This window comes from Myxine glutinosa, chromosome 2 (assembly GCF_964187855.1).
Source record: "Myxine glutinosa chromosome 2, kmMyxGlut1.1, whole genome shotgun sequence".
Lineage (NCBI taxonomy): Eukaryota > Metazoa > Chordata > Myxini > Myxiniformes > Myxinidae > Myxine > Myxine glutinosa.
Window position 1 is genome coordinate 114204625 of NC_136262.1, and position 27692 is coordinate 114232316.

Below are 27692 nucleotides of genomic sequence, written 5' to 3' on the forward strand. Positions count from 1 at the left end.
GCTGGGCCGATTCGGTATAGCTGATCCGATCGGTATAGCTGGGCGGCCTCTGTTCGTTCTCCATTCCACCGGTAACCTTAACCCTAATTTAGGTTCCGGAGGACAAATTAGGTTCCGGGGGACAATTTAGGTTCCGGATGACAATTTAGGTTCCGGAGGACAATCTAGGTTACACGTGACATCGCATGCCGTGCGTGATCCGTCTGAGGTAATTACCGATCCACAAAGCGCTGGACTGCTGGACTGTTGGACGGGACGCGTCATGCCCATCTGAGTGTTCGAGACGAACGGAGGCCTCGTGGGGCCTTCACTTATCGCCCGGTGTAGGGATCGGGTGAGGGGGACCTCGCTGCGGATGTGACAATGTGGGCCGCCTGAGCGGGCCTCACAGTAGGCGACATTCTCCGCGATTCTCATGAATCGCCATGTTATGCGAGTACGATATCTTTGACGTTTGACTTTAACGTGCGTGAGGACGTTCGTCGTATGTGCCGAGCGAGGCCTGGTCGCGAGGGGCTGCGGCCGCGCGTCTACTAATACGAATACTCTGACTTTGGTTCGCGTTAGACGGCAGTCGGAGGTGTCAGCTATTGGCTTTGAATGGCTCATATCGTTGCTCTCTCTCCCTCGGTGTGTACCCCTGTTCTCGCTATCGTTCCATGACAACATGGACCCTAGGACTGTCCTTCACTTAATGCAGCTCCTGCTTGTTTGGTTGCGATTGTGCATCGCTGCCAGTGATTGGTTATCACGAATGAACCGCTGTAGGCTTAGTACAGGTAGAGGCTGACGTGGAGGCCTGGATCTGTTTCCTGTAAATGAGCCGTGCGTCCACGCAATGACGATTCGTTGTTCGCCAAGGTACAAATAATCCGACCTAGCTACTGTGCCCGGCTACCCCACTGTAAGACTACTGCGACGTTTCATCTCAAGTCGATCCTGGCGCTTCCGCGCTCGGGCTTGCCGGCGAGGTTTCGTGTATTCGCAGCTGTCCACGCTGTCCATCGAAATCGAAGTTAAGTAATTGTTCCCATTTGTATTTTCGTTAAAGCTGTATTTATTTTATGGTGTTTGTACCGAAGTGTGTCCCAAGGAAGATTCTCAGTGTAAATCTTTCATACCTGTATAGAAAATCGTGTTAATTCGTGTCGTGTCTTTTAAGGCCTTGTCGGCTACCGTGTCCGACCTTGAGGCTTTGTTTTTCTCTCAGCGGTCTGTCGTTTGTGCTCCAATAACTTTCGTTCTCTGTTTTTACCAGTCTTTTCACCCCATAGCCGACTTCCTTGTTTAAAATCTCAACTCAAAAAAAAAAAATCCCAAAAAAAACATTTCCTTCTCTGTTCTTATTTGTTGTTCTCATTCGTTTATTCGTTGTTCTTATTAGTTCGTTCGTTCTTCGACCACGTGTTTCTCCCCCATTTCCCCAGATAGTTTTCACTGCTCAATTTTAAAAAATGTTTAAACTTCCCCCTGAAGTACTGTATTCTGTCGTATATTATAACACCTTTTTCTTCTTCTTCTTTAAAAGGTTGCTTTCGACTTGCTCACCAAATCTATTCATCCCCAAAAAAAATTCCATCTCTTACAGTGCCTCTTTTCTACATTCCCTAAACTCACCTGCACTCCACCTCCCATCCGGCGTCCTTAAACGTATTTTTAACTCAAAGGTCACAAGAAACACATTTTGCAAAAATTGTTCGTTTCCCATTAATCGTACACTTTCCAAAATCCAATCTCACCCCTCCCCTCCAAACCTTCCCCATCACTCCTCCCCTCCAAAACTTCCCCATCACCTCTCCCCTCCAAAACTTCCCCATCACCCCTCCACTCCAAATCTTCCCCATCACCCATCCCTTTCAAATCTTCCCCCTTGCCCCTCCCCTCCAAATCCTCCCCATCACCCATCCCTTTCAAATCTCCCCCCTTGCCCTTTCCCTCCTAAACTCCCCCCACACCCCTCCCCTCCAAGACTCCCCCTCGCCCCTCCCCTCCTAGACTCCCCCTCACCCCTCCCCTCCAAATCTCCACCATCTCCCATCCCTTTCAAATCCCTCCCCTTGTCCCTTTCCTCCTAAACTCCCCCCTAACCCCTCCCCTCATAAACTCCCTCCTCGCCCCTCCCCTTCAAATCTCCCCACCCTCATTTCTTCTCCATTTCCCCCCTCTCACCACTCCTCCTCAAAGCGTCCTCCCCGCTTCTTCCCCCTTACAACTCTCACCTCCATCTCCCCCAACCTCCTGCTTCGCTCTTCCCCCTCCTCAAATAACACCTCATTGTGCCTCACCCAATCACCATCAAACATTTTGTCCACCGCATCCTTCCCCTTCTCAGAGCTATTCTGAAATATCTGACACACCTTCAACAGCTCTCCCTACCTCTTCCTCCTTTTCCACATATTACCCTACCCCTCCTCCCCCCTGTTCGGTATCCGATGCTCCCCCTTCCTCTTCATTAACGGTATGGACCTCAAACATCCGGGGCCTTCATTCAAACTTAACTGATCTCTCCATACAGGTTGCTTCTGACAAACCAGATGTGATCTGCTTGACAGAAACTTTCCTCCTTCATGATGTCTCTGATTACTTAGTATCTCTCCCGGGTTACTCCCTCCTCCGGTATGATAGACCTGAGCCTCGTCCTGGAGGTGGGGTTGCTATCTTTATCAAAAACTCTCTTCCTCACTCGCCCTGCACTGCCCTCTCTCCACCTCACCCCCAGGAATACCTCTGGCTACGGCTTCCCCTTCGCTCCCACCTCTTGTTCATATGTGTGCTGTACCGTCCACCAAACAGTGATGACTCCATCTACATCTCTCTGTCTGATAATATGGACCAACTTCTATCTACTCATCCCAACTCTCTCTTCCTCATATGTGGTGATTTCAATTGTCACCATGCCAGTTGGCTGGGTATGGGTACATCTCTCACCAGCCATGGCTCCTCAGCAAAGGACTTCTACGACTCACTGGGACTGACACAATCTGTCAATTTCCCGACCCGGATCTCAGTCAACGGAGCATCTTCTCTTCTGGACTTGGTTATGACTAACTTCCCTGAAAATGTCTGCTACTCTTCTTCTGCTCCAATCGGCTCATCTGATCATGTGCTTGTTAAAGTGGACATCTCTCTGACCATTCTCAGGGAGCCTCCTCAGCGTCGACGAGTCTGGCATTTCACTCAGGCCAACTGGCACGGTCTTCAAGCAGCCATCAATCATCTGGACTGGTCTCCCATCTCTACCACCTCTGACATCAACTCATCCTGGGAATTCTTCCAAAGTAAATTGCTCTCTCTCATGCACAGATTTATCCCATCTCGTCTTCAGTTGTCATACCCTTCCTCCCGTTCATGGTATACGGAATCTTGTGGTGAGGCTGTTGCCCAGAAACAACTTGCCTTCGTCTTCTGGAAAGCAAATTCAATGGAAGGAAATCTCATTTCCTTTCACAAAGCCCGAAACAAGTGTGTGTCCACCCTCAGGAGAGACAGGAAACAATATCTCTCCGTTCTCAAGACCGAACTCTCTTATCTGTCTCCCTCTTCCAAATCCTGGTGGCGTCTGGTCAAATCTGTTTCTGGTGTTTGTTCCCCCTCCATCCCCTCCTTTACCTCAAACGGCTACACAGCTGACTCCGCACGTCAAAAAGCTGAATGCCTCAACTCTGTGTTTGCCTCTGAATCTTGTGTCCCAAACCCATCCCTCTCTGTACCCACCGTACTCAGTCGTACCCAACTGCTCCTGCACTCTGTGTCCTTTCCTCCTGACAAGGTGGAAAAGTTTCTGTCAACCCTCGACTCTGATTCTGCAACTGGACCTGACAGCATCAGCCCACGGGTCCTAAAATCCTGTACTTCCGCTCGTTCACTCCCTCTTTCTGTTCTCTTCACCTCTCTTTTGCTCAAGGTCAACTGCCATCTGCTTGGAAATTAGCCAACATCACCGCTTTACACAAAAAGGTGCAAAAACAGATCCTAGCAACTACAGACCAATCAGCCTTCTCCCAATTATCAGCAAAGTCATGGAATCCATCATTGCTTTGGATATGAAATCTTTCCTCTTCTCCAATGGCTTGATCTCTGATCATCAATTTGGTTTCAGACAAGGTCACTCGACTCTGGACATGCTGCTTCTGCTGTCTCAACAATGGATGGAGGTCCTCAATGCCAAACAGGAAATTAGAGCAGTCTCCCTCGACATATCACGTGCCTTCGATACGGTCTGGCACCCCACTCTGCTCACCAAACTCTCCTCCTTTGGTATCCATGGAAATCTCCACGCATGGCTGGCGGACTTCCTCAACATGTGGCCCTGAATGGGGTTCTCTCATCTCCTCTTCCTCTTCAGGCTGGAGTTCCCCAAGGCAGTGTTCTGGGCCCTGTGCTTTTTCTGGTCTTCATCAATGATCTCTCCGACTCTCTTGAAAATCCTCTCTATCTCTTTGCTGATAACTCCACTCTCTGCCGCTCCATTCCACATCCCTCAGATCGGCAGTCTGCAGCCTCCTCACTCTCTGCAGACCTGGACAAAATCACTGACTGGGCAAACAAGTGGAACATGTCTTTCAATCCTGACAATTCTCACACTCTTACGATGTCTCTCCGAAAAGACCGACTGGACAACCCTCCCATCCACTTTCTGAATAATCTTCTCCAAGAAGTTCTGTCAATCAAGCTTTTGGGTCTCACTATCTGCCATGATCTTTCCTGGGAAAACCACATTTCAAATCTGGCCTCCAAAGCCAGTCACCGACTGGGCATCCTCCGTCGTGCGAAGTCCTTCCTTGGCACACCTGAGCTCCTCACCACATACAAGGCTTTCATCCGCAGCTCAATGGAATACTGCTCTCCCTTCTGGGCTGGTGCTCCTGCCTCACACCTAGCTCGTCTTCATGTTGTTGAAACCAAAGCGTTCAGAATCATTGGAATCTCCCGTGATGAAGCTACCTCCGAGGGCCTTTCACTTACTCACCGCAGGTAGGTTGGTGGTCTTTCTGTCTTCGACCGACTCCTCTCCGGCGTTGCTCTTCCAGCTCTCTCTCTGGGCTCTGTCCCCCAAATATTCCTGAAGGTCGCACAAGATCTGCCTGCAACCGTCTTATGGTTAAACTGCCAGAATCAAGACTCTCTGCTCACCTTCACTCTTTCATTCCTCTTTTCTCCCGCCTCTGGAACAAACTCCCCCACTCCCTTCAATCCCACTCCTCCCTCCAGGTCTTTAAAACAGCTGTTCACCACCATCTCTTATTTTCCCCCATCCAAAACCTTGATCTTTTCTACCCCCGCTAATTTCACCCCAAATCCTCTTTTTTGAAATACCAACCCCTTTCCTGGAAGTCCTTGGTGTCCTTGTGTTTATACTTCTCCCACCCCCACCTTCCCACGCCGCCTCCTCCCAAGCCCTCTCCCTCCCACACATTCCCGATGTCCCTCACAAATGTTGTGTTTATGTGCTTCCCCTTCTCTCCCCATCTTGTCTATCGCTCCCCTTTTTATTTACTTTGGTTGTTTGTCTGTTTGATTTGTTTGTGTGATAAATGTTAGCTCTTTCACGAGCCTCGATTATGTATACAAAAAAAAAAAAAAAAAATCTTGCAGGGGAATTCGATGGGTCCAGTCCGAAGGTTCCGCCAACGGGCTCTCTGTCTTCTCCCGGGACGCACGGGGTGTGCAATACTCGTTTTGTTTGATATATTCTTGTTTGGGATTTCCTTTCTCTATAGATATATACTGTATCTCGAAACTGATTGCTAACCAGACTATGAGTGCGCTTTTGAATTGCAGTAAACCCGTAATCGGGATTGATGACGCCCCGGGCGTTGCGACTGGCAGTAACATCCTTTCAGATGTATTTCGATTCTTCGCATTTCTATATATCCATCTGCTGTTTATCAATATGTGCCTACTGTTCAAAGGCCTGCTAGTAAAGTTTTAAACGCGGGGAGAATGTGGTGAAATTGTCATCTAAGTTACGACCCCGGTGTTATTCTAATCATTGCCACTACGCGGCTCCTACGCGGCTCCTATAAAGAGACTGCCGTTCAGCGCAGAAGGTAGTTCTGTGCCATGTAAATCTATAGCATCTCCGGGCTTCCGTAGAATGGTAAGGATTCTGCATTGTGCGCTGCATGCTCGCTTGAATAGATATCATCTGTATGTACCTGTATGTACCTGTAGTAATACGAATACTATGATTGCTGGTTCTCCCTTTAGATGCTGTCTGAGATCGATTACAATTAAACTCAGCTCTGAGACAATGTTGTATCTCTGATTATTACAACAGTCATCGGTCACGTGGTTTGGCCGCCATCTTGGAAAAACCGAAAAACTTGATCCAAAATGGCCGATAAAAAAAGTACATTCTGGCAAGTCCTCGGTCACTGACCGATTTTTCATTTGTTTGTCAGTCTGTCTGTGAACAAGATATCTCAACAAGTTGTGGATGGATTCGGACGAAATTTATCAGAGATGTAGTGTGTGTGACAAGGACGAAATGATCAGATTTTGGTGAAGATCCGGATTCGGATCCAGCTCGGAGAAATTTTAAAGTGATTCTTCATCATTGGGAGATAGGGCCAAAAACGATATATAGTCGTGGACAAAAATATTGGCACATTTGCACTTTTTTCAAATAACACAATTTTCTCCAAAAAAATAAGTTGAAATTGACAAAAGTATTTGGTCTCCATAATTCTTTATTTCACTGTTAATATTACAGAACCTTTGATTTTGATTCAGAACTTCATATATCCTTTTAAATCAGAAAATAAAAAGAAACGGCATTGACAAAATTATTGACACCCGAGACTTAATATTTGGTAGCACAGACTTTGGACAAAATAACTGCAGTCAAGCGCTTCCTATAGCCATGAATGAGCTTCCTACTCCTCTCTACTGTCAGTTTGTCCCACTCTTCTTGTGCAAACTGCTCCAGTTCTCCCAGATTTGAAGGGTACCTTCTCCCAACTGCTGTTTTCAGATCTCTCCACAGGTTTTAAATTTGATTTAGATCTAGACTCATTGCTGGCCACTTCAAACAGTCCAGCTTTGTGTCTTGAACCATTCCTGGGTGCTTTTTGAAGTGTGTTTGGGGTCATTGTCCTGCTGCAAGACTGATGACCTTTGACGGAGACCCAGCTTTCTGATACTGGGTTGAACATTGCGCTCCAAACTTCCTTGGTAAACTCCTGATTTCATGATGCCATGCACACATTCAAGGTACCCAGTACCAGAGGCAGCACAGCAACCCCAAACCATCACTGAACCTCCTGCATGTTTGACTGCAGGGAAGGTGTTCTTTTCTTTGAAGGCTTCATTTTTTTTTTCTGTAAACATTGAGATGATGTGTTTTACCACAAGCTCTAATTTGGTCTCATCTGTCCACAGGACATTCTCCCAGAAGGATTTTGGCTTGTTCAGATGTGTTTTGGAAAACTCCAGTAGGGCTTTCTTATGTCTCTCTTTCAGCAGTGGGGTCCTCCTGGGTCTCCTACCATAGAACCCCCTTTCATTGAGTTTGCGACAGATGGTGCGAGTTGAAACTATCGTACCATGTGTCTGAAGGTCACCTTGAATCTGTTTGGAAGTTGATTGAGGTGCTTTCTCCACCATTTGAACAATCCTTTGCTGCAATCTTCGATCAAGTTTTCTCTTGCGGCCACATCCAGGGAGGTTGGCTACAGTGCCATGGGCCTTAAACTTCCTGATCACATTACGTACGGTGGACACAGGAACATCAAGGTCTCTGGAGATGGACTTGTAGCCTTGAGATTGTCCATGCTTGGCTACAATCTTGTGTCTGACCTCCTCAGACAATTCTCTCTGGTTTTCTTTCTTTTCTCCATGCTCATTGCGGTACACACAGTGACACAAAACAGCAGAATGACTCCTTTTCTCTATTCAAACTGGTTGATTGAGTGATTTTTATATTGCAGACACCTGCAACTCACCACAGGTGAGTTCAATTCCAAAGTACAGGAGAATCACCTGCTTGAAATCTAATTATTTCTAACAACTTCTAAAAGGTGCCAATAATATTGGCTGGGCCATTTTAGGATTTCTGCGTGGAATTAGCTAATATTTAGTCGTTTTTTCAGCTTTTTTTTGTTTTATTCCACTGCAAACGAAAGAACGACATATGTGGATTCCAAAAGATTTTTTTAATTTCAACAATTTTCTGGAAGAAATGGTGCGTTATTTGAAAAAAGTGCAAGGGTGCCAATATTTTTGGCCACAACTGTAACATGATATTACAAAATATTATGGACGATTTATGACTAAACTTGTTGGACGAGTTGGTTTGGTTACTTCTGCCCATTCCATTTTGGTTCAGGTCCGAATCTAGATACGGCCTATCAGTGGGATACAAACCATAAAATGTTCAGCCTTGCGGAGGTATGCGTTCTACCGAGTGTTATTCTAGTTTGGTTTTGTGTTTTTAAAAAATTGTGCCAATTTGTGAGTATTTGTCGGACTTTTCATACCGGGTTGTTTGAAGCCTAAATCTTTCCCTCATTGTCCACGATCGTTTTTTATTTGTAGTTTTCTTTTCTACCTTCAGCCCCTTTATTTCCAACGCTATCCCCTTACCCCTCCCTAAATTCTTTCCAATCTTACCCGGTGTTTAATGTCTTAAGTGTAAAAAAAACAAAGAAAAACAATTAAATTCCTCATCACCATACACAGCCCACGACCACGTGTTGTGTCTCTTCCATCCTCTTTTCCTCCATCTTGCCGATTTCGCCTTTCCATCTCCCTCTGTCCTGAAGGTATTCTCCATTCAATCAATCAATTGTTGCAGACAAAAGGATGTCGAAACGTGTCAATTTGTGAACCTGCTGTCTTCTGTCGTTTGACTCCTCCATGTGCATAGATTTCTGTGCAGTATTTAAAAGCCCGAAGGCTTTGCAAACGACCTAGTCTACTACTCTCATCATTGGTTTTACTTGAGACAGAAGCATAATCTGGGCCGAATTTGCTCCTTTTATCATTAGGGATACATAAGACAGACAAGTATAGATCCTAGCCTATAGACTGCTACTTTCATCATTGGTGATACAATTGGGATAGGCAAGAATACATCCGGGCCGAGTCGACGACTCTCATCATGAGTGCTACTTTCATGGACAGACAGGCATAGATCCAGACCAGACAGGCATAAATCCAGACCAGACAGGCATAGATCCAGACCAGACAGGCATAGATCCAGATCAAACAGGTATATATCCAGACCAGACAGGCATAGATCCAGACCAGACAGGCATCGATCCAGACCAGACAGGCATAGATCCAGACCAGACAGGCATCGATCCAGACCAGACAAGCATCGATCCAGACCAGACAGGCATCGATCCAGACCAGACAGGCATCGATCCAGACCAGACAGGCATAGATCCAGACCAGACAGGCATAGATCCAGACCAGACAGGCAATATCCAGACCAGACAGGCATAGATCCAGACCAGACAGGAATATATCCAGACCAGACAGGCAGAGATCCAGACCAGACAGGCAGAGATCCAGACCAGACAGGCATCGATGCAGACCAGACAGGCATAGATTGAGACCAGACAGGCATCGATCCAGACCAGACATGCATCAATCCAGACCAGACAGGCATAGATCCAGACCAGACAGGCATAGATCCAGACCAGACAGGTATAGATCCAGACCAGACAGGAATAGATCCAGACCAGACAGGAATAGATCCAGACCAGACAGGCATATATCCAGACCAGACAGGTATATATCCAGACCAGACAGGCATAGATCCAGACCAGACAGGCATAGATCCAGACCAGACAAGCAGAGATCCAGATCAGACAGGCATAGATCCAGACCAGACAGGCAGAGATCCAGACCAGACAGGCAGAGATCCAGACCAGACAGGCAGAGATCCAGACCAGACAGGCATAGGTCCAGACCAGACAGACATAGATCCAGACCAGACAGGCATAGATCCAGATAAGACAGGCATAGATCCAGACCAGACAGGCATAGATCCAGACCAGACAGGCATAGATCCAGTCCTTACCTCAATGTTGGGTATATTTTCCAAAAGCTGTTGTGCTATGTCCTTGCTGAAACTCCTTGCATCTTCTGGCATTTCTGCATCTGACATCCAGTCCCTATCTGCGGAGTGTGCGTACGATGCTCCTGGCGTCGCGTGGGTCACGCGTGTCGTGGTGATAACGGCTGTAGATTTCTCTGATTGATGAAAAACAAACACACGTGATAAGTGTTGTTTGAAACTTAATTCCAAATAAAACCACTTGCTGTCAAAGCATCAAATTAACTATCAAAGTAAAACTCCATATTTCCCACAATAAAGTTTTCTCCATAATTAGAGGAGCTCGGGTGTTTAGTTGGCACCTTGAAACCAGACGTTCATGGTCAATCGATATCTCAATAACTATCAAGGGAGACGCAAAGCGCTTCCTCCCTTTATATAAGGGATCGTTTCTCTGTATGTAACTTTAACATGGGGACTGAAAATTAGTTTCTCAGCTTCTACTGGTGAAATCAGCTGAAAGTTTCAGAAGTTAATACTTTGTAGGTTGAGGTAATATGTTCCAAATTTCAGCAACGTCTGTTTCCACATTCTTGAGTTTTATTAAGAAACCCTCAAATTCACGTTGGTGTCCGCTGCTCTCATATCTCAAAGGCTATACATTGAAACTCGCTGAAACCTGGAATGTACATCGATCAATACGTCGAATTAATGGCTTTCAAAACAAATTCCACCGAAGTACCATAGTTTTTGCTTGGTGCATAGGGGCGAACCCCAAACGTTGGACTTGGAAACATTGGAAATTAATGATAAGGATCAGATCCATGAAACCTCTGATATGAAACCAGCTTACCAACATTCGAGGTTTAAGTAACTCTTAACTTTATTTTAAATCGCTCAAATATGATGGTAAAAAACTTTGCTTTGTCACATGACACATTTACCACAAAAAGGGAATTAAAACTGCCCCACTGACCCAAGCGAAGATAAGCAAAACATAGGTAGAATATAAATAAGCATATTGTCGTGTGTCTACCCTGCAGTGAACACCGCAGGGCGACATGACCAAACGAGCTTTAACTCCGAGGCGTTCATTCAATGGCGGACCTTCTTTATAAGTGCGGGGGGGGGGGGGGGGGTAACGAGCGTTTACCTGTATGGGTCCAGTGGACATCTTCGAACCTGCGATAATTAATTCCAAGCCGACACAGATTTTAAATGTACAAAAATACCGACTTTATTGAAGAAATTCTGGTAAAAAAGGAATGCATGATAAAATTAAGATTCCTAAACGGGACGTCCCCATACAGACTCGTATACAACACAAGGGGAAATATAAAAGAACAAAAGTAAAAATAAGTGTGTGTGGGCACTTAGCTATGAGCGGCTCCTGAACCCCATCAGGAATCGTCCAGGCTTGTGCTGGGAGACGTCGGGAAGAAAATCGTGACCGTTCTCAATGCGCAATCCGAGCGTGCAATCCGAGGCCCTGGCGGGAAGTAGGCCTCAGCGTGCTCTCTTTCACTCAGCCGCGCTCGTTCTCGCCGTCTGCCTCACCAGCACCCATGTCTCCCAGCACAAGAGCGCTATAAACTGTGGCTGCATGGCACCAATGTTCCAACGCAAGAGCTTATCGGTGACTGTTCACCTCTGGTCCACAAGCCGGGAGAAAGCCAAGAGCGTTCGTGAACTTTGACCTTTCGTTGCGAAATCCAGAAGCAGAGAGAGATATAAAATCGTGACCATTCTCAATGAATGTCCCTCGCTCAAGAGCGCACCGTATACAGTCACGTGAAAAAGTAAGTACACCCCATGTAAAGTTTTCACTTTTTCAACATTTCAACATACAGCTATTTGATCTTCATTTCAACAATATTGAAAGATAAAGGTGATATAATATAACAAATATAATGAAACATTTACATTTTGTCGTCCATTGTATCTATCTATAATTCCAGTAATCTCTGTACGTTTGTACGTTTGTACGTTTGTACGTCTGTACGTCTGTACGTCTGTACGTTTGTCTGTGACCGCTGTTTCTCGACAACTACCGGTCCGACATACTTGAAACTTGCCAGGTATATTGCTGGGGACCCGAGGATGTGCCTTTTCAAGGTTTGAAATTAATCGGACAAGTACTTACCGAGCTATGGCGATTTAGCCGTTCGCCGTTCGCTTTGCCGTTGCGAATGGACCAAACCATTCATGTAAATAGAGGGGGGGGGGGGGGGTTCTGTGGTCGTTCGCTTTGGCTTTGCGAATGGACCAAACCATTCATGTAAATAGAGGGGGGGGTTCTGTGGTCGTTCGCTTTGGCTTTGCGAATGGACCAAACCATTCATGTAAATAGAGGGGGGGGTTCTGTGGTCGTTGCGAATGGACCAAACCATTCACATCGAATCATCGAATCACATCGAATGGACCAAACCGTTCGCTTTGGACCAAACCATTGCATGTAAATAGAGGGGGGGGTTCTGTGGTCGTTGCGAATGGACCAAACCATTTCATGTAAATAGAGGGGGGGGGGGATATAATTTTAGATATGTATATAGTACGGGCATTGGCAAGGAACGGGCACCCACGTACGGGCAATGCCCTAGTAATTTAAATGAACATAAATGCAAATTTCGCAAATGGAAAAAGTAAATACACCCCTACATTTATCACTACTTGAAATACCTAAAATTAGAATCAGGTGCACCAGCTCAGGAGCAAATGATTAGAACATCCTTCGAGAGGATCTTGGAGGAACCTGTCTTATTTAAACCTCAGATATTTAGTTTGGTTTGCCCTTTGTTGTTGAAGTGTGCGGCATCACCATGCCTAGATCAAAAGAGCTCTCTGAGGCCTTCACAAAGAAGGTTATAGATGCCTACGAGTCTGGGAAGGGATTTAAAAAGATCTACAAACAATTTGAAATCAATCATTCGACTGTCCGGAAGATCATCTACAAGTGGAGAAGATTCCAAACAACTGCCAACTTGTTCAGGCCAGGCCGCCCCAGCAAGTTCAGCCCGAGAGCAGACGGCAAGATGCTGAAAGATGTCTCTAAGGACCCCAGAATGTCATCACGCAACCTACAGGTAGCTCTTGCCACTGTTGATGTCAAAGTGCACGAGTCTACCATTAGAAAGAGGCTGCACAAGGGGAGGGGATCTGCATGGGAGGTGTGCCAAGAGGAAACCTTTGCTGTCCAGAAAGAACATCAGGGCAAGACTAAAGTTTGCCAATGAACACCTCGGCAAAGACCAGCACTTCTGGAACAATGTGCTCTGGACAGATGAGTCAAAGGTAGAGCTATTTGGCCACAGCACCAGAAGACATGTTTGGCGAAAACCAAAGACAGCATTTGACCACAAGAACCTGATACCAACTGTAAAGCATGGTGGTGGAAATATTATGGTTTGGGGCAGCTTTGCTGCATCAGGGCCTGGGCAGCTCACCATCATAGAATCCACTATGAATTCTTCATTGTACCAGAGGGTGCTTGAGGATAATGTGAGGCCATCTGTCGGAGAGTTGAAGCTCAACCGAAGGTGGACCTTGCAACATGACAATGACTCTAAATATACCAGTAAATCCACCAAGGAATGGCTGAAAAGAAAGAAATGGAGGGTTCTGGAATGGCCAAGTCAAAGCCTGGATCTAAATCCCATCGAGATGTTGTGGGGGAATTTGAAACAAGCTGTGCATGCAAGAAACCCCTCAAACACCGTACAGCTGAAATAATTATGCATGGAGGAGTGGGCAAAAATTTCTCCCAGTCGATGTCAGAGACTGGCAGACAGTTATAAGAAACGCCTACTTGAGGTTGTTTCTGCCAAAGGGGGCAATGCCACCTATAAGAACCAAGGGTGTACTTATTTTTTCCACATGTGAAATTTGCATTTATGTTTATTTAAATTATACAATGGACTACAATATGTAAATGTTTCATATTTGTTATATTATATCACCTTTATTTATCAATATTGTTGAAATGAAGATCAAATAGCTGTATGTTGAAATATGTTGAAAAAGTCAAAATTTTACATGGGGTGTACTTACTTTTTCACGTGACTGTATGTGACCATTCGCTATGGAGGCCAGCCCGGAGAAAGGGATCGAACCAAAGAGACAAAATGCCGGGAACACGACCATTCGCCACCAAACCCAGGAAATTAGAGAGAAAATGTCGGCCCTCCAACTCCTTTGTACTCAAGGCTGTGTGTCCGCTCCTATCAGCTTGTGCCATCTCATCGCTCTTGGTGTCCTGACCAATCGCTGCTCTTCGGGGGCGTGGCCTCTCGGACCTGCCTGCTTGATGTGGTGATGTGGCTGCTGGCAGCGCCTGTGGTATTGTTCAATGTCTTTTTCCGGTCCCTTTTATTTAGTGTTATAAATGCACGATTTCTTGCTATGTGTGTGTGCTGCATTGTAATAAGAAACAGAGTAAAAATAACAGAGGCCATTACATACAGGGGATTCATTACCCATAATCCCTAACGAATTAACATAACCCCACCCCTCGTGATGGGAAGAAAGATACGCACTTACACGACATCCGGTCTAAACAAATTTCCTACTGAAGATACATGTGAGTTTTTTTATTTTTTATTTATTTTTTTGAATACAAGATCGAGGCTCATGAAATAGCTAAGTCAGAGAGATCACACAAAAAAATCAGACACAAAAAAAACAGATAATAAGGGGAATGGTAGACAAGACGGGGAGAGATGGGGAAGCACATAAACACAACATTTGAGAGCAGGGACATCGGAAGATCTGTGAGAGGGAGAGGGCTTGGGGGGAGGAGGCGTGGGAAGGGGGGGGGGAGTATAAAACACAAGGACACTGAAAGGACTTCAAGGAAAGAAGTTGGTATTTAAAAAAAGTGGATCTGGGGTGAATTAGCGGGGGTAGAAAAGATCAAGGTTTTGCATGGGGGAAGATAAGAGTTGGTGGTGAACAGCTGTTTAAAAGAACTGGAGGGAGGAGTGGGATTGAAGAGAGTGAGGGAGTTTTTTCCAGAGGCGGGAGAAAAGAGGAATGAAGGGGTGAAGGTGAGCAGAGAGTCTTGATTTTGGCAGTTTAACCATAAGAGGGTTGCTGGCAGATCTTGTGCGACCTGTAGGAATATTTGGGGGACAGAGCCCAGAGAGAGCTGGGGGAGCAAGGCCGGAGAGGAGTCGGTAGAAGACAGAAAGACCACCAACCTGCCTGCGGTGAGTAAGTGAAAGGCCCTCAGAGTTAGCTTAATCGCGGGAGATTCCAATGATTCTGAAAGCTTTGGTTGCAACAGCATGAAGCCGAGCTAGGTATGAGGCAGAAGCACCGGCCCAGAGGGGAGAACAGTATTCCATTGAGCTGCGGATGAAAGCTTTGTATGTGGTGAGGAGCTCAGGTGTGCGAAGGAAGGACTTTGCAGGATGGAGGATGCCCAGTCGGCGACTGGCTTTGGAGGCCAGATTGGAAATGTGGTTTTCCCAGGAAAGATCATGGCAGATAGTGAGACCCAAAAGCTTGAGTGACAGAACTTCTTGGAGAGGAATATTCAGAAAGTGGATGGGAGTGTTGTCCAGTCCGTCTTTTTGGACCGACATAGCAAGAGTGTGAGATTTGTCAGGATTGAAAGACGTGTTCCACTTGTTTGACCAGTCTGTGATTTTGTCCAGGTCTGCAGAGAGTGAGGAGGCTGCAGACTGCTGATCTGAGGGATGACGAATGGAGCAGCAGAGAGTGGAGTCATCAGCAAAGAGATAGAGAGGATTTTCAAGAGAGTCAAGAGAGATCATTGATGAAGACCAGAAAAAGCACAGGGCCCAGAACACTGCCTTGGGGAGCTCCAGCCTGAACAGGAAGGGGAGATGAGAGAAATCCATTCAGGGCCACACGTTGACTACGACCAGAGAGGAAGTCCACAAACCATGCGTGGAGATTCCCATGGATATCATAGGAGGAGAGTTTGGTGATCAGAGCGGGGTGCCAGACCTTATCGAAGGCACGTGATATGTCAAGGGAGACAGCTCTAATTTCCTGTTTGGAATTTTTCTAATTTCCTCTGATTTCCTAATTTCCTGTTTCTTCTTCTTCATGACAGTCAGACCACACTACCGATACACTTCTATCTGGACCAAGGTAATGCATTGCCTACCCCCACAAACATAACAATATGTACACTGCCTTCAAAAGTATTCACACCCCTTGACTTTTTCACATTTTGTTGTTACAGCCTGAATTTAAAATGGATTAAATTGAGATTTTTTTTGTCACTGATCTACACATAATAACCCATAATGTCAAAGTGGATTTAAAAAAAAAGAAATTCTCACAAAATAATCTACTATATAAGAGAGCCGTTGGTCTGTGTGTGTGTCGCCATTTTTCTCGGAGATGGCTGAACGAATCTTCGTCAAACTTTCAGAGGTTCATCAGTGAGTGCCTGGGAGTGTTTTGGGCAAGAAAAGTTCGTTTTTCTCGATTTAAAAAAAAAAAATCGCTCGATAGTGCCTAAGCCTTTTTGCTTAATGACAAATATATACAAGTACACATTCGCATAAATATATACCATTCACCAGACATTTGAACACAAATAATAAAACAATTCCGGAAGTGGTCAAAGTTGGTGGTAAGGCTTCTTCTTCTTCCTTACCGTCATAATACTTAACTCAGAAACATAATTAATGGCACATTCACCAGCATATATTCAACGAAAAGGTAAAATGATGATTTGACATTTGTGATAGATTCTGATTTGGATGTAATTGCTTTTCCATTATATTTGCCCTCATTTCAAATATGTTAATGTTTCTTTTTCGCTTGAGCAACGCCGAGTACTCCAGCTATAGACGCTTATATACTTTATCGGGGTACAAATACAACTAAAACTTTGTCTGGCGGGTGACATAGGCTCTGTGGCCGCGGCCTCATTCGCGGGGCGTGGGGGACCGGGAGCGGGGCGTACATTTTCTATGTAAATGTGTACTGTATACCACCACCTGTTGATGGTGGCAGACGGTATTACAATTTCCTTTTTTACCTGTGCAACCAACACTGAGGTTATGAAGCAGTCTTTGCATGGGAAAAATTTCCTCCTTCCCTTCCCCCCAACCCTTAAAATGGAGGGGCCTGTCAAAGCCTTTTTGCAAACTCCAGGCTATCATGTGCCTGTTTCTCAAGATGTCTTCCGGCTGGCCACTCTTCCATAAAGCCTAGATTTGTGAAGTGCTGCAGAGACTGTTGTCCTTCCGGCAGGTTGTCTCATCTCAGCCAAGGAACTCTGAAGGTCTGTCAGTGGTCAATGGGTTCTTGGTCACCTCCCTGATGGAGGTTCTTCTTGCCCGGTTGGATTCTTTTTTTTTCTTTTTTTTTTTAAAGAATGAGGACACAAGGGCAGTTCCAAGATAGAGTTGCTTTCATCAAATAATCATCAAATTACTGAAAACATTTTGAATTTCAAACATCATGCTTTCCACGTATCCATATTCACAAGTTTGACGAAACATTACACAAAGTGCGTTGCTTTGACCAAGTTATATCGCTAGAGGAACGGCTGATGAATGAACCCATGAAGTTTGACGTGTAATTGTTGACCGTCTTCAGCATCATGTGGTTCCCAAGACAAAGTTTGAATCGTACTTACACTCTTTTGTCTTTTTATTCAAGGTCAAGGCTCTTGGAAGAGTGAGGAGCAGCAGTTGGACACAAACAGGGAAAGAAGGAAGAGCAGGAAAGGACAGGAGGAAACACTTGCAAATAAGAGGGTTAATAATGCAGGACAGTAGTTGTGGCTGAATCTAGATCTGTAAGGTTAATCAAAACAGAAGTAGAGCAGTTATTGGAAAAAAACAAAACAGACTCGGACATTGAGAAGGACACGGTTGTACCCACCCATATCCTCGGCCCACTTTACGATTGACTCCAGTCTGTTTCCTGGATACAGGGATGCCTTGTAGTCCCCACGGGTAACATTGGCGGTTACGCCAAGTGTCCCAGAATTTGTTTTGGCTCCACACAGGAATGCCGTTGCTGTACCAGCGCTGTCCGAAACCTGTGCATTTGTGTTGTACGTCTGCCAACATGGACACCATGGAGGGAGAGGTGAGAGGTGTGGGTTAGGGTGAGCCTGAGAAACTAGCGGTCATCATATTTATACATTTTCCTTAGGCAAGGAGTTTAAACCACTTAGCATTTGGTCTTCCGTTTGATTATGTCTGTACCGTATCCTGATGCTGTGTGGACTGTGTCGCCTATTCTGCTTACGGATCTCGAGAAGCTTGCACATGTTGCTGCGTTTGAGCCTCAAGAGTAACTGCTGAAATCTATCGATCCATCCGGGTTTTTCCCGACATCTTTGTTCTTTGTTCTTTTCACATTTCTTTGTGCTTTTCGCATTTTTATTTATTCATTCTAATTGTTGCCTTTTCTTTATTTCTCTCTTTCTTTATCTATCTGTTTAAGAAGAAGTTAATTTATTGCAGAAAGTTTTCTGTTCGGCTCACTTGGCTGTGCCGAGATGGGTTTGACGGTTGAGTAGCAACTGAAACCCAAATCGTATCCAGGTTCCTCCTGACGACTCCATCTTTGCTCTTTGCGAAATCCGCTTCCTTCTGATGATTTCAATGCAGCATTTTATTTTCTCTTCCGTTTGATTAACATTGCTCTCATTAATTCATTCAAAGCACATTCATTCATTTTAATTTACTCTTTCCTTTTACTTCATTCGATTATCCTCATTTAGAATCCAATCCTGACTGTCTTCCTCATCCACACACCAATATTACAAAATTGTCTCACCGTCTTTCTCTTTGGTTTATTTATCATGAGTTTATAAAGTACCTCCTGGGTTTGTTTCTCATACCTTTTGGTTTTTACCCCACGCACATGAAGCGAAAAGCGGCGTTAAGCAATTGGTTCACTTCTGTCTGTCTGTCCTGTCTGCAAACGTCAGTTAATTTTTCAATTGAACAACTTGATTTCAATTTAATGTTTTATTACTCTACCAGGATGCAGTATTCACCACCAGCACTGCTCAAGATTGTTTTGTTAAAATGTGATCCAATGGGACATCGAGTCCTGGACGAGACATCTCAATGGTTCACCACATCAAAGCTGTATAATGTACCATCCACAACACATACCATGTACCAACTTAAGATATTTTTAGGAATGCCATTACTGGCCAGAAACAAATCTGTATTTACCTTTGAGAGAGCTACGTAGGGGTACCGGTCCATGGCCAGCTTAGTTTCCTCCCCTGGCTTCCCGATTCGTTGGCCCTTGAGGATACGTGCGGCCGTTACGGTTGGAAGTCCCATTCCTAGGTAAGGAGGGAAATGGTGCGGTGAGGTGGAGGGAATACATATCAAACTTCATCAGAGTTTCACAGTCTTCACACATGACAAACTTGTACATCCAACCACTCGTAGGTAATAATGGTACTAACCCACTCATTGGCTGGCAAGGTTGATCAGAGGTAGTGTATATACTCGCCCCTGCGCTATCTTGTTTGGGTACGATTCCTGAAGCATACAATAATACCCCCTGGTGCTTGGCAGGCAAGGAATTGCCTCAGTGAGTATGCTACAAGGCGGAAGACTACAATCTATTCGACCCTTCACTCCCTCAAGCAATTGCTACACACACTCTGCTCAACCACTATGTTGACAGATTTAGTCCGTCCAGGGAGGTTGGCTACAGTTCCATGGGCCTTAAACTTCCCGATAACATTGCATACGGTGGACACAGGAATATCAAGGTCTCTGGAGATGGACTTGTAGCCTTGAGATTGTCCATGCTTTGCTACAATCTTGTTTCTGACCTCCTCAGACAATTCTTTGGTTTTCTTTCTTTTCTCCATGCTCATTGCGGTACACACAGTGACACAAAACAGCAGAATGACTCCTTTTCTCTCTTCAAACTAGTTGAAAGTGATTTTATATTGCAGGCACCTGCAACTCACCACAGGTGAGTTCAATTCCAAAGTAAAGGAGAATCACCTGCTTGAAATCTAATTATTTCTAAAAACTTCTAAATGGTGCCAATAATATTGTCCGAGCCATTTTAAGATTTCTGTGTGGAATAAGCTAAGATTTAGTAGTTTTTTCAGCTTTTTAGCTCACCTGGAACGAAGTTCAGGGGAGCTTATGCAATGGCGCGTTGTTCGTCCGTCAGTCCGTCATTCCAAAAACACTTGAAACTTGTTCTCCGAAACCGCTGATGGGATTGCGACCAAATTTGGCACAAATTATATTTGTTGTGTTGTGACTAAAGTTTGTTCACGGAATTTTAAAATTCGGGGTTAACCGGGGGTCAATGTGTATCCAGGTTTAACCGCCCAAAATAGGAATTTACTTTTTCCCCTGAAACTACACACACACAATTTAAATGAAACTTAACCACAACCTACACCACCCATGCTGTACCAAAGTTTGTTCACGGCATTAAAAAGAATGTGATTGACACCCACACACAAAATCTGATTGAGCATTAAAATGATTATGTTAGTATGATTGTACATGCTGCCCTGTCTTCTAGCAACCATTGAAATTGGTTTAAAATACCCTTAGTCAGTGCAGTATACTGTTTATTCTACAAGGTGAGGGCCAGGGGTATTGCCCCTATGTTTGTGTTCATAGGGGCAATACCCCTAAGAAATACATATGTGGATACCAAAAGATTTTTTAATTTCAACAATTTTCCGGAAGAAATGGTGCATTATTTGAAAAAAGTGCAAGGGTGCCAGACAATATTTTTGGCCACGGACTGTATTGACCAAAAAAGCACACTGACTCTATGATATAAAGCTGACGTCATGTGCATAAATTATACGAACATATCTGCTCCAAACTAGGAGGCATCTGTATGGTATGGTGTGTATATATGTATATATGTATATATGTATATATTTGCTTGCACTTGCTGTTAAGCAGTCATTACAACAATCATATAGAGCTTTGTTAAGCTATTGTGCTGTCTTTTATATCTTTTCCAGTTTCACTCCTTATTCGTTGACTTCATGCCTGTGTGACTTCAATAAAACACTGGAACGAAGGGGGCTGTTCCCTCACTTCCATGTCGTTCTTGAATGGAGTTTGACTGGCTGTCTAAATGCGTACAGTAACACATTGGGAGGATAGTACAAGTTCAATAGAAGATCCATTGAAATACAGTGCATTCAGAAAGTATTCAGACCCCTTCCCTTTTTTCACATTTTGTTATGTTGCAGCCTTATGCTGAAATCGTTTAAATTCATTTTTTTCCCTCATCAATCGACACTCAATACCCCATAATGACAAAGAGAAAACAGGATTTTAGAAAGTTTTGCAAATTTATTAAAAAGAAAAAACTGAAATATCACATTGACATAAGTATTCAGACCCTTTGCTATGACACTTGAAATTTAGCTCAGGTGCCTCCCATTTCTCTTGATCATCTTTGAGATGTTTCTACACCTTGATTGGAGTCCACCTGTGGTAAATTGAATTGATTGGAGATGATTTGGAAAGGCACACACCTGTCTATATAAGGTCTCACAGCTGACAATGCATATCAGAGCAAAAACCAAGCCATGAGGTCGAAGGAACTGCCTGCAGAGCTCAGAGACAGGATTGTGCCGAGGCACAGATCTGGGAAAGCCTACAATTTTTTTTGCTGCATTGAAGGTTCCCAAGAGCACAGTGGCCTCCATAATTCTTAAATGGAAGAAGTTTGGAACTACCTGGACTCTTCCTAGAGCTGGCCGCCCGGCCAAACGGAGCAATCGGGGGAGAAGGGCCTTGGTAAGAGAGGTGACCAAGAACCCGATGGTCACTCTGGCTGAGCTCCAGAGATCCTGTGTGGAGATGGGAGAAACTTCCAGAAGGACAACCATCACTGCAACACTCCACCGATCTGGGCTTTATGGCAGAGTGGCCAGACGGAAGCCTCTCCTCAGTGAAAGACACAGGAAAGCCCACAGAATCTTGTGTCTCACAGTCTGAGAGTCCTTTAGGTTTTTTTGGAAACCAAGCTGGCTTTTATGTGTCTTTCAGTGAGGAGAGGCTTCCATCTGGCCACTCCGCCATGCAGCCCAGATCGGTGGAGTGTTGCAGTGATGGTTGTCCTTCTGGAAGTTTCTCCCATCTCCACACAGGATCTCTGGATCTCAGCCAGAGTGACCATCGGGTTCTTGGTCACCTCTCTTACCAAGACCCTTCTTCCCCCGATTGCTCAGTTTGGCCGGGCGGCCAGCTCTAGGAAGAGTCCTGGTTGTTCCAACCTTCTTCCATTTATGAATTATGGAGGCCACTGTGTTCTTGGGAACCTTCAATGCAGCAGAGATTTTTTTGTAGGCTTCCCCAAATCTTTGCCTCGAAACAATCCTGTCTCTGAGCTCTGCAGGCAGTTCCTTCGACCTCATGGCTTGGTTTTTGCTCTGATATGCATTGTCAGCTGTGAGACCTTCTATAGACAGGCGTGTGCCTTTCCAAATCGTGTCCAATCAATAATTGAATTTACCACAGGTGGACTCCAATCAAGGTATATAAACATCTCAAAGATGATCAAGAGAAATGGGAGGCACCTGAGCTAGATTTCAAGTGTCATAGCAAAGGGTCTGAATACTTATGTCAATGTGATATTTCAGTTTAAAAAAAAAAAAATTTGCAAAACTTTCTAGAATCCTGTTTTCTCTTTATCATTATGGGGTATTGAGTGTAGATTGACGAGGAAAAAAATGAATTTAAACGATTTCAGCAGAAGGCTGCAACATAACAAAATGTGAAAAATGTGAAGGGGTCTGAATACTTTCTAAATGCACTGTATATATGTATATATGTATGTATATATATATATATATATATATTGTTGCGGATCTCCGATGTCGGCCTTCCCCTTATCAAGGGGGGGTTAATCCCCTTGGCTTTATCTGGCCGACGCGATCCTGGGGGTTATAACGTCCTTCACGGGCAGCGTTAGGTCGGGTTTTTAGGATTAGGGATTCGCTATTACCTAAGTACTAACGCTGACCGGAAACGAGGGAATAACTCCTGCCCGAATCACGGATATTGGTAGAATATGCCGAGCGGATAGCAATCCGCGATCCGAGCTGTTAACCAGTGACTAGACCCGATTATAGCGGTTCCTAATCGCGCCATGCGTACCCAATGGAGAAAAGACTAGGACGATCGAATTAGGGAAGAAACCAGGAAGAACAAGGCAATTTATTTACAATGTACAAAGAAGAGGAAAAGAAAGAATGTACAGGGAAGAGGAAGAAAAAGTACACAGGGCAGCCTTAATCACAGTCTTACTTATCCCTTGGACTCGGGCCCGTTCACACTCAGACTCGGTCTCAGACTTCAGACTCACGCGGGGATGCAGATGGTCAGGTTGAGGGTCCGGCGATGGCGTTCCCAGCTCGTCCGGTCCCCGACTCGTACCAGCAGACGATGGTGGAAACCCGGCAGGCAGCTCTCCGCGTAGCGTAGGCGCGAGCGGACAATTATCATGACGGGGAAAGGGTAAGCTGGGCTAGCGCGACTTCGTGGCTCTTGGCCACGTATGTAATATGTGTACCGGCGCCTTTACACGTGCTCCCGGCATTACTCGCTCCAAGCGCCCCTTCCCCAATGTCCTGCACGCTGCAGTTCTCGGCAATGCGTGCCGCGCGCTCGTCCTTTGTAAGCTGGTTGCCACAGCGCGTCTCTCCCTCTCGTACTCAACTCTCGTACCAGCCCTTTTCATGCGAGCTCGGCCAGTCAGTCCTCTCTTGGTAAAGCGCATATGCTCTCAAGTCCTCTGTAATGAGCGCTGCTGCGTAAGTCCTTATCATAAAGCGCAATTCCTTCAAGTCCTTTGTAATGAGCGCTGCTGCGTAAGTCCTGATGAGGGCTTTGTGTACGCGCTTTTATAAGCCAAGCCAGCGAACGCTCTCGAAGCCTCAACCACGCCTGGTCAGGCGATCTCACCTTAGCCCTGGTTGGCTGGTGATGGCTTACCGGCTCCGCCTTGATGGCCGCTCGACGTGGCCGCACCTCCACCCTTGCGCTCCGCCCCCTTTTTCCGCGCTTCACCTCGTGGCTTTTGGGCTGGGTTGAGCGAGCCCAAGGGCAGCGAAGGCTGCTGGCCAAGGAGCGTAACAAATTGGGAGGGCTGATGGAGCACAGACTGGAGAGCACTTAATGGCGTCGCTTGGAGGGAGGCTGCCAAAATGAACGGAAGGGGCCTACTCTTATTTGTTTGACACAACGCAGATGCAACTACTGGACATGGCCTTATCTAAACACATATTATGACATAACTATCGTCCTAAGGTGACCTACGTGTTGCATATGGCCTATCTATGGGGTGCAACCTTTAACCTTTAATGATGTTATCTGTGTGGGTTCTCAAAACCGCAACAATATACTGTATATATCTTACTATAATTCACCACCTGGTGTTGGCTTAGCGGTTAGGGTGCCGGCTTGGGATCCTGGATTCGAATCCTGGTTGATCGCTGAATTAACGCCAGGGGGGTTGACTCAGCCTGTCATCCTTCCGAGGTCGGCAAATTGAGTACCAGCTTGCTGGGATGAATGATCCCGGTGTGTACCCCAGTTTAGAATAGGTACACCGTATCCCTGTGCATCGTAAGAGCGTGACCAAGGGTTGGCGTCAGGAAGGGCATCCGGCCATAAAAGCATTGCCTCAAACAGGGAACCATGATTGTCATGGGGCCCGCAAGGCTAACCCCCGCTCTAGCGGGGCAAATGGCCTTAAAACGATCATTCATTCATTCATATTACTATAATTCACCAAATGTCCGTCCATCTGTTCGAAAGTACCGCAAAAACGACTCGACCGATCGCAACGATATTTTGTGTGGGTATTCGTGGGACCCCCGAGAGTAAAATAGGCTATATTGTTTTTCCAATTTTTCAAAGTTTTCCAATTTTCCCGTTTTTCGAAACATGATGGAATAATATTTTCCGATATGAACAGTGATGTGGCTTTTGTTGAAATTCTACAAATACTGTTTATTCTACGTACCAGGAGAGAGTAGATCGACTCCTGACGAACTCTTCCTATATAAACGTGCGGCTCCAAAGTAACATGGCAGCGTGTGCAAAGCGACTGAGAAACAGATGTAGCGGCCGCTTGCGTGTTACAGATTCGGCGCGCACTCTTCACACATAAACGTTCGACTGAGAAAGACGTGCAGCGGCCGCTTCCATTTTGCAGAATTCAATCTTTTTCAAAATGGGCGCCATGTACTGTTTAGATTTTGATGATTTGCCTGTGATATGATTCAACGGATGTTTATATGAATCGTTTAAAATAAAAAAAAGCCTTCAATTTCTGATATTTTGCCTTTTTATTTGGGCTTTCCAATTGAAGCCCCGCCCATAGGGCGGGTACCGTTGCTAGTATATATAAATATATATATATGTATATCTCTTTGCAGAGAATGGGTGTTCTATAGAATTCTTCAGATGCTCTATAGAACCTGTCTATAGAAATTATATAGTACTTTAGGACCAAATTCTATCGAATAGTTCCATGGAAATTCTATGTAAAATTCTGTAGAAACTATCGACTTTTATCATTGATTCTATTTCGATATAACCTTTACAGAATTTCTATAGAAAACTTATATGGAGCAGTTATATAGACCTTGGTCCTAAAGTACTGTAGATTTTCAATAAACAGGTTCTATATAGAACGTCTGTGGAAAATTTCTAATGGATTTCTATGGAACATTTGTTTAAGGGCAACTACGTGTTTGTGATGAGTGATTGCTGAATAATTACCGTCTCCCAGGAACAATATGACGTTTTTGGCTTTTTTGACAATTGGGGTAAGATCCTTGACTTGTTTGAGGTCTTCTTTTGCAATTTTGTACCAAAACTGTGCATTTAGCTCTTCAGCTGTGTGAAAAACAAACATGGGAAGGGGCATGGAGATATCATGTTAGAAATCAGCAAGTCATAAATGTTAGCACTTGGGTGGTGGGAAGTTCGATTATGGAGCTGGAGCTGTAGTTTAGAAATGAGGATGTTGTCAATGGTAAGAAGATGAAATGGACAGGATCCGAAACTTAGGGAGTTTGACAGATGGTAAACTTGGAGCCCAAAGGGGGAAGACTTGGGGAATTTCAGGCTTGAAAGTAATAGTTTGGGAGTTGACGACGAGAGGTTGGAGAGTGCAGGAAAGAACTGGAAAGCTGAGATCCCTGTGAAATCGATGACGTGTTGAGTAAAAATGAAGACGATGAAAACAAAGATGCAGGTATGGATGTACTCGTTACACATACCTGGGACGGTGCCTGGATCGTAAGGTTTTGCACAAGAAATTTCTCCCAGAAGACAGATGAGGGTGAGAAAGCAAGCGAACATTTTGGAAGTGTTCCTGCAAACACAAAGATAAACAAGAAAGTAATTCGAGCAAAACATTGAAGGCCCTTTTGCCCACCAGACTTGTCACATCCCAATCCCGAAACTCATTCACAGAGCAGGGGATTGATACTTTGAATTGTCGACAGATTGTACATGGCACAGAGCAGACTATGACCCAACCAAAGGAGTGCGGTGATGAGTTTATGTTGGGATGACCTGGATGCAGTTGAACAATGTAAATTGGTTGAATCAGTGTTAATTGAATTTATGATTCATGAAAACATTAATTATTCAGTAAATCGGCTTTGCATTTTCATTGTTTTAAACCCACCCTCTGCAAGTGTCCTTCCCATACATTCATCCTATTGTTTGAACAGAAACTGTAAGATGAAGGGGTTGGGGCATGACTATGCAGTATGCACCCTCCATGTATAATATTTATTTATATATATATATATATATATATATATATATATATATATATATATATATATATATATATATAAATAACTCTTCCTATATAAACGTGCGGCTCCAAAGTAACATGACAGCGTGTGCAAAGCGACTGAGAAACAGATGTAGCGGCCGCTTCCTCATTACAGATTCGGCGCGCACTCTTCACACGTAAACATTCGACTGAGAAAGACGTGCTTGGATCCTTGACTACGGAAACGCGCGCTTCCGTTTTGAAGAATTCAATCTTTTTTCAAAATGGGCGCCATGTACTGTTTAGATTTTGATGATTTGCGTGTGATATGATTCAACGGATGTTTATACGAATCGTTTAAATTTTAAAAAGCCTTCAATTTCTGATATTTTGACTTTTTATTTGGGCTTCCCAATTGAAGCGGCCGCTGCTATATATATATATATATATATATAGCATTAGATTAAGACCATTGAGATCCAAAGAACAGCCAACCAAAATATTGAACTCTACTTTTTCTGCATTTTCCTTAAGCAAGGGGTTTAAACCACTTAAAATTACTCTCATGAATTCATTCAAACCACATTCATTCATTCATTCCATTTACTGAGGAGTTCTGTTTTCTGAGGAGTTTGTAGACAGTGTGGTGAGTGTGACGAGAGTGAGTGAAAGGTTGATGATGGTGAAAATGATGATTGGAAAGCTCTTGGTGAACGTCATCTCAGGATATGCTCCGTAGGTTGGTCAGAGCGATGAAGAGAAGGACAAGTTCTGGTGTGCTATAGAGAAGCTGATAGAAAACGTGAAAGATGAGGAAGTTGTTGTGGTAGGAGGAGACCTAAATGGACATGTGGGAAGGAGTATGGACGGTTTTGAGGGAGTTCATGGGGGTTACGGATATGGTGTGAGAAATGGAGAATGT

The 27692-nt window shown here is 44.6% G+C and overlaps 1 protein-coding gene across 3 annotated transcripts in view; it reads right to left on the bottom strand.

Moving 5' to 3' along the window:
- Positions 1-27692, bottom strand: part of LOC137413728 (alkaline phosphatase-like) — a 127586-nt gene that overhangs the window by 80269 nt on the left and 19625 nt on the right. For all 3 annotated transcript variants that reach the window (XM_078771446.1, XM_078771448.1, XM_078771447.1), the window contains exons 2-6: positions 26262-26356; positions 25759-25875; positions 19189-19304; positions 17876-18056; positions 10031-10203 (exon numbers count right to left, since the gene is read on the bottom strand). In XM_078771446.1, the coding sequence (XP_078627572.1) occupies positions 10031-10203; positions 17876-18056; positions 19189-19304; positions 25759-25875; positions 26262-26356 (682 nt within the window). The remainder of the gene's footprint in view (positions 1-10030; positions 10204-17875; positions 18057-19188; positions 19305-25758; positions 25876-26261; positions 26357-27692) is intronic.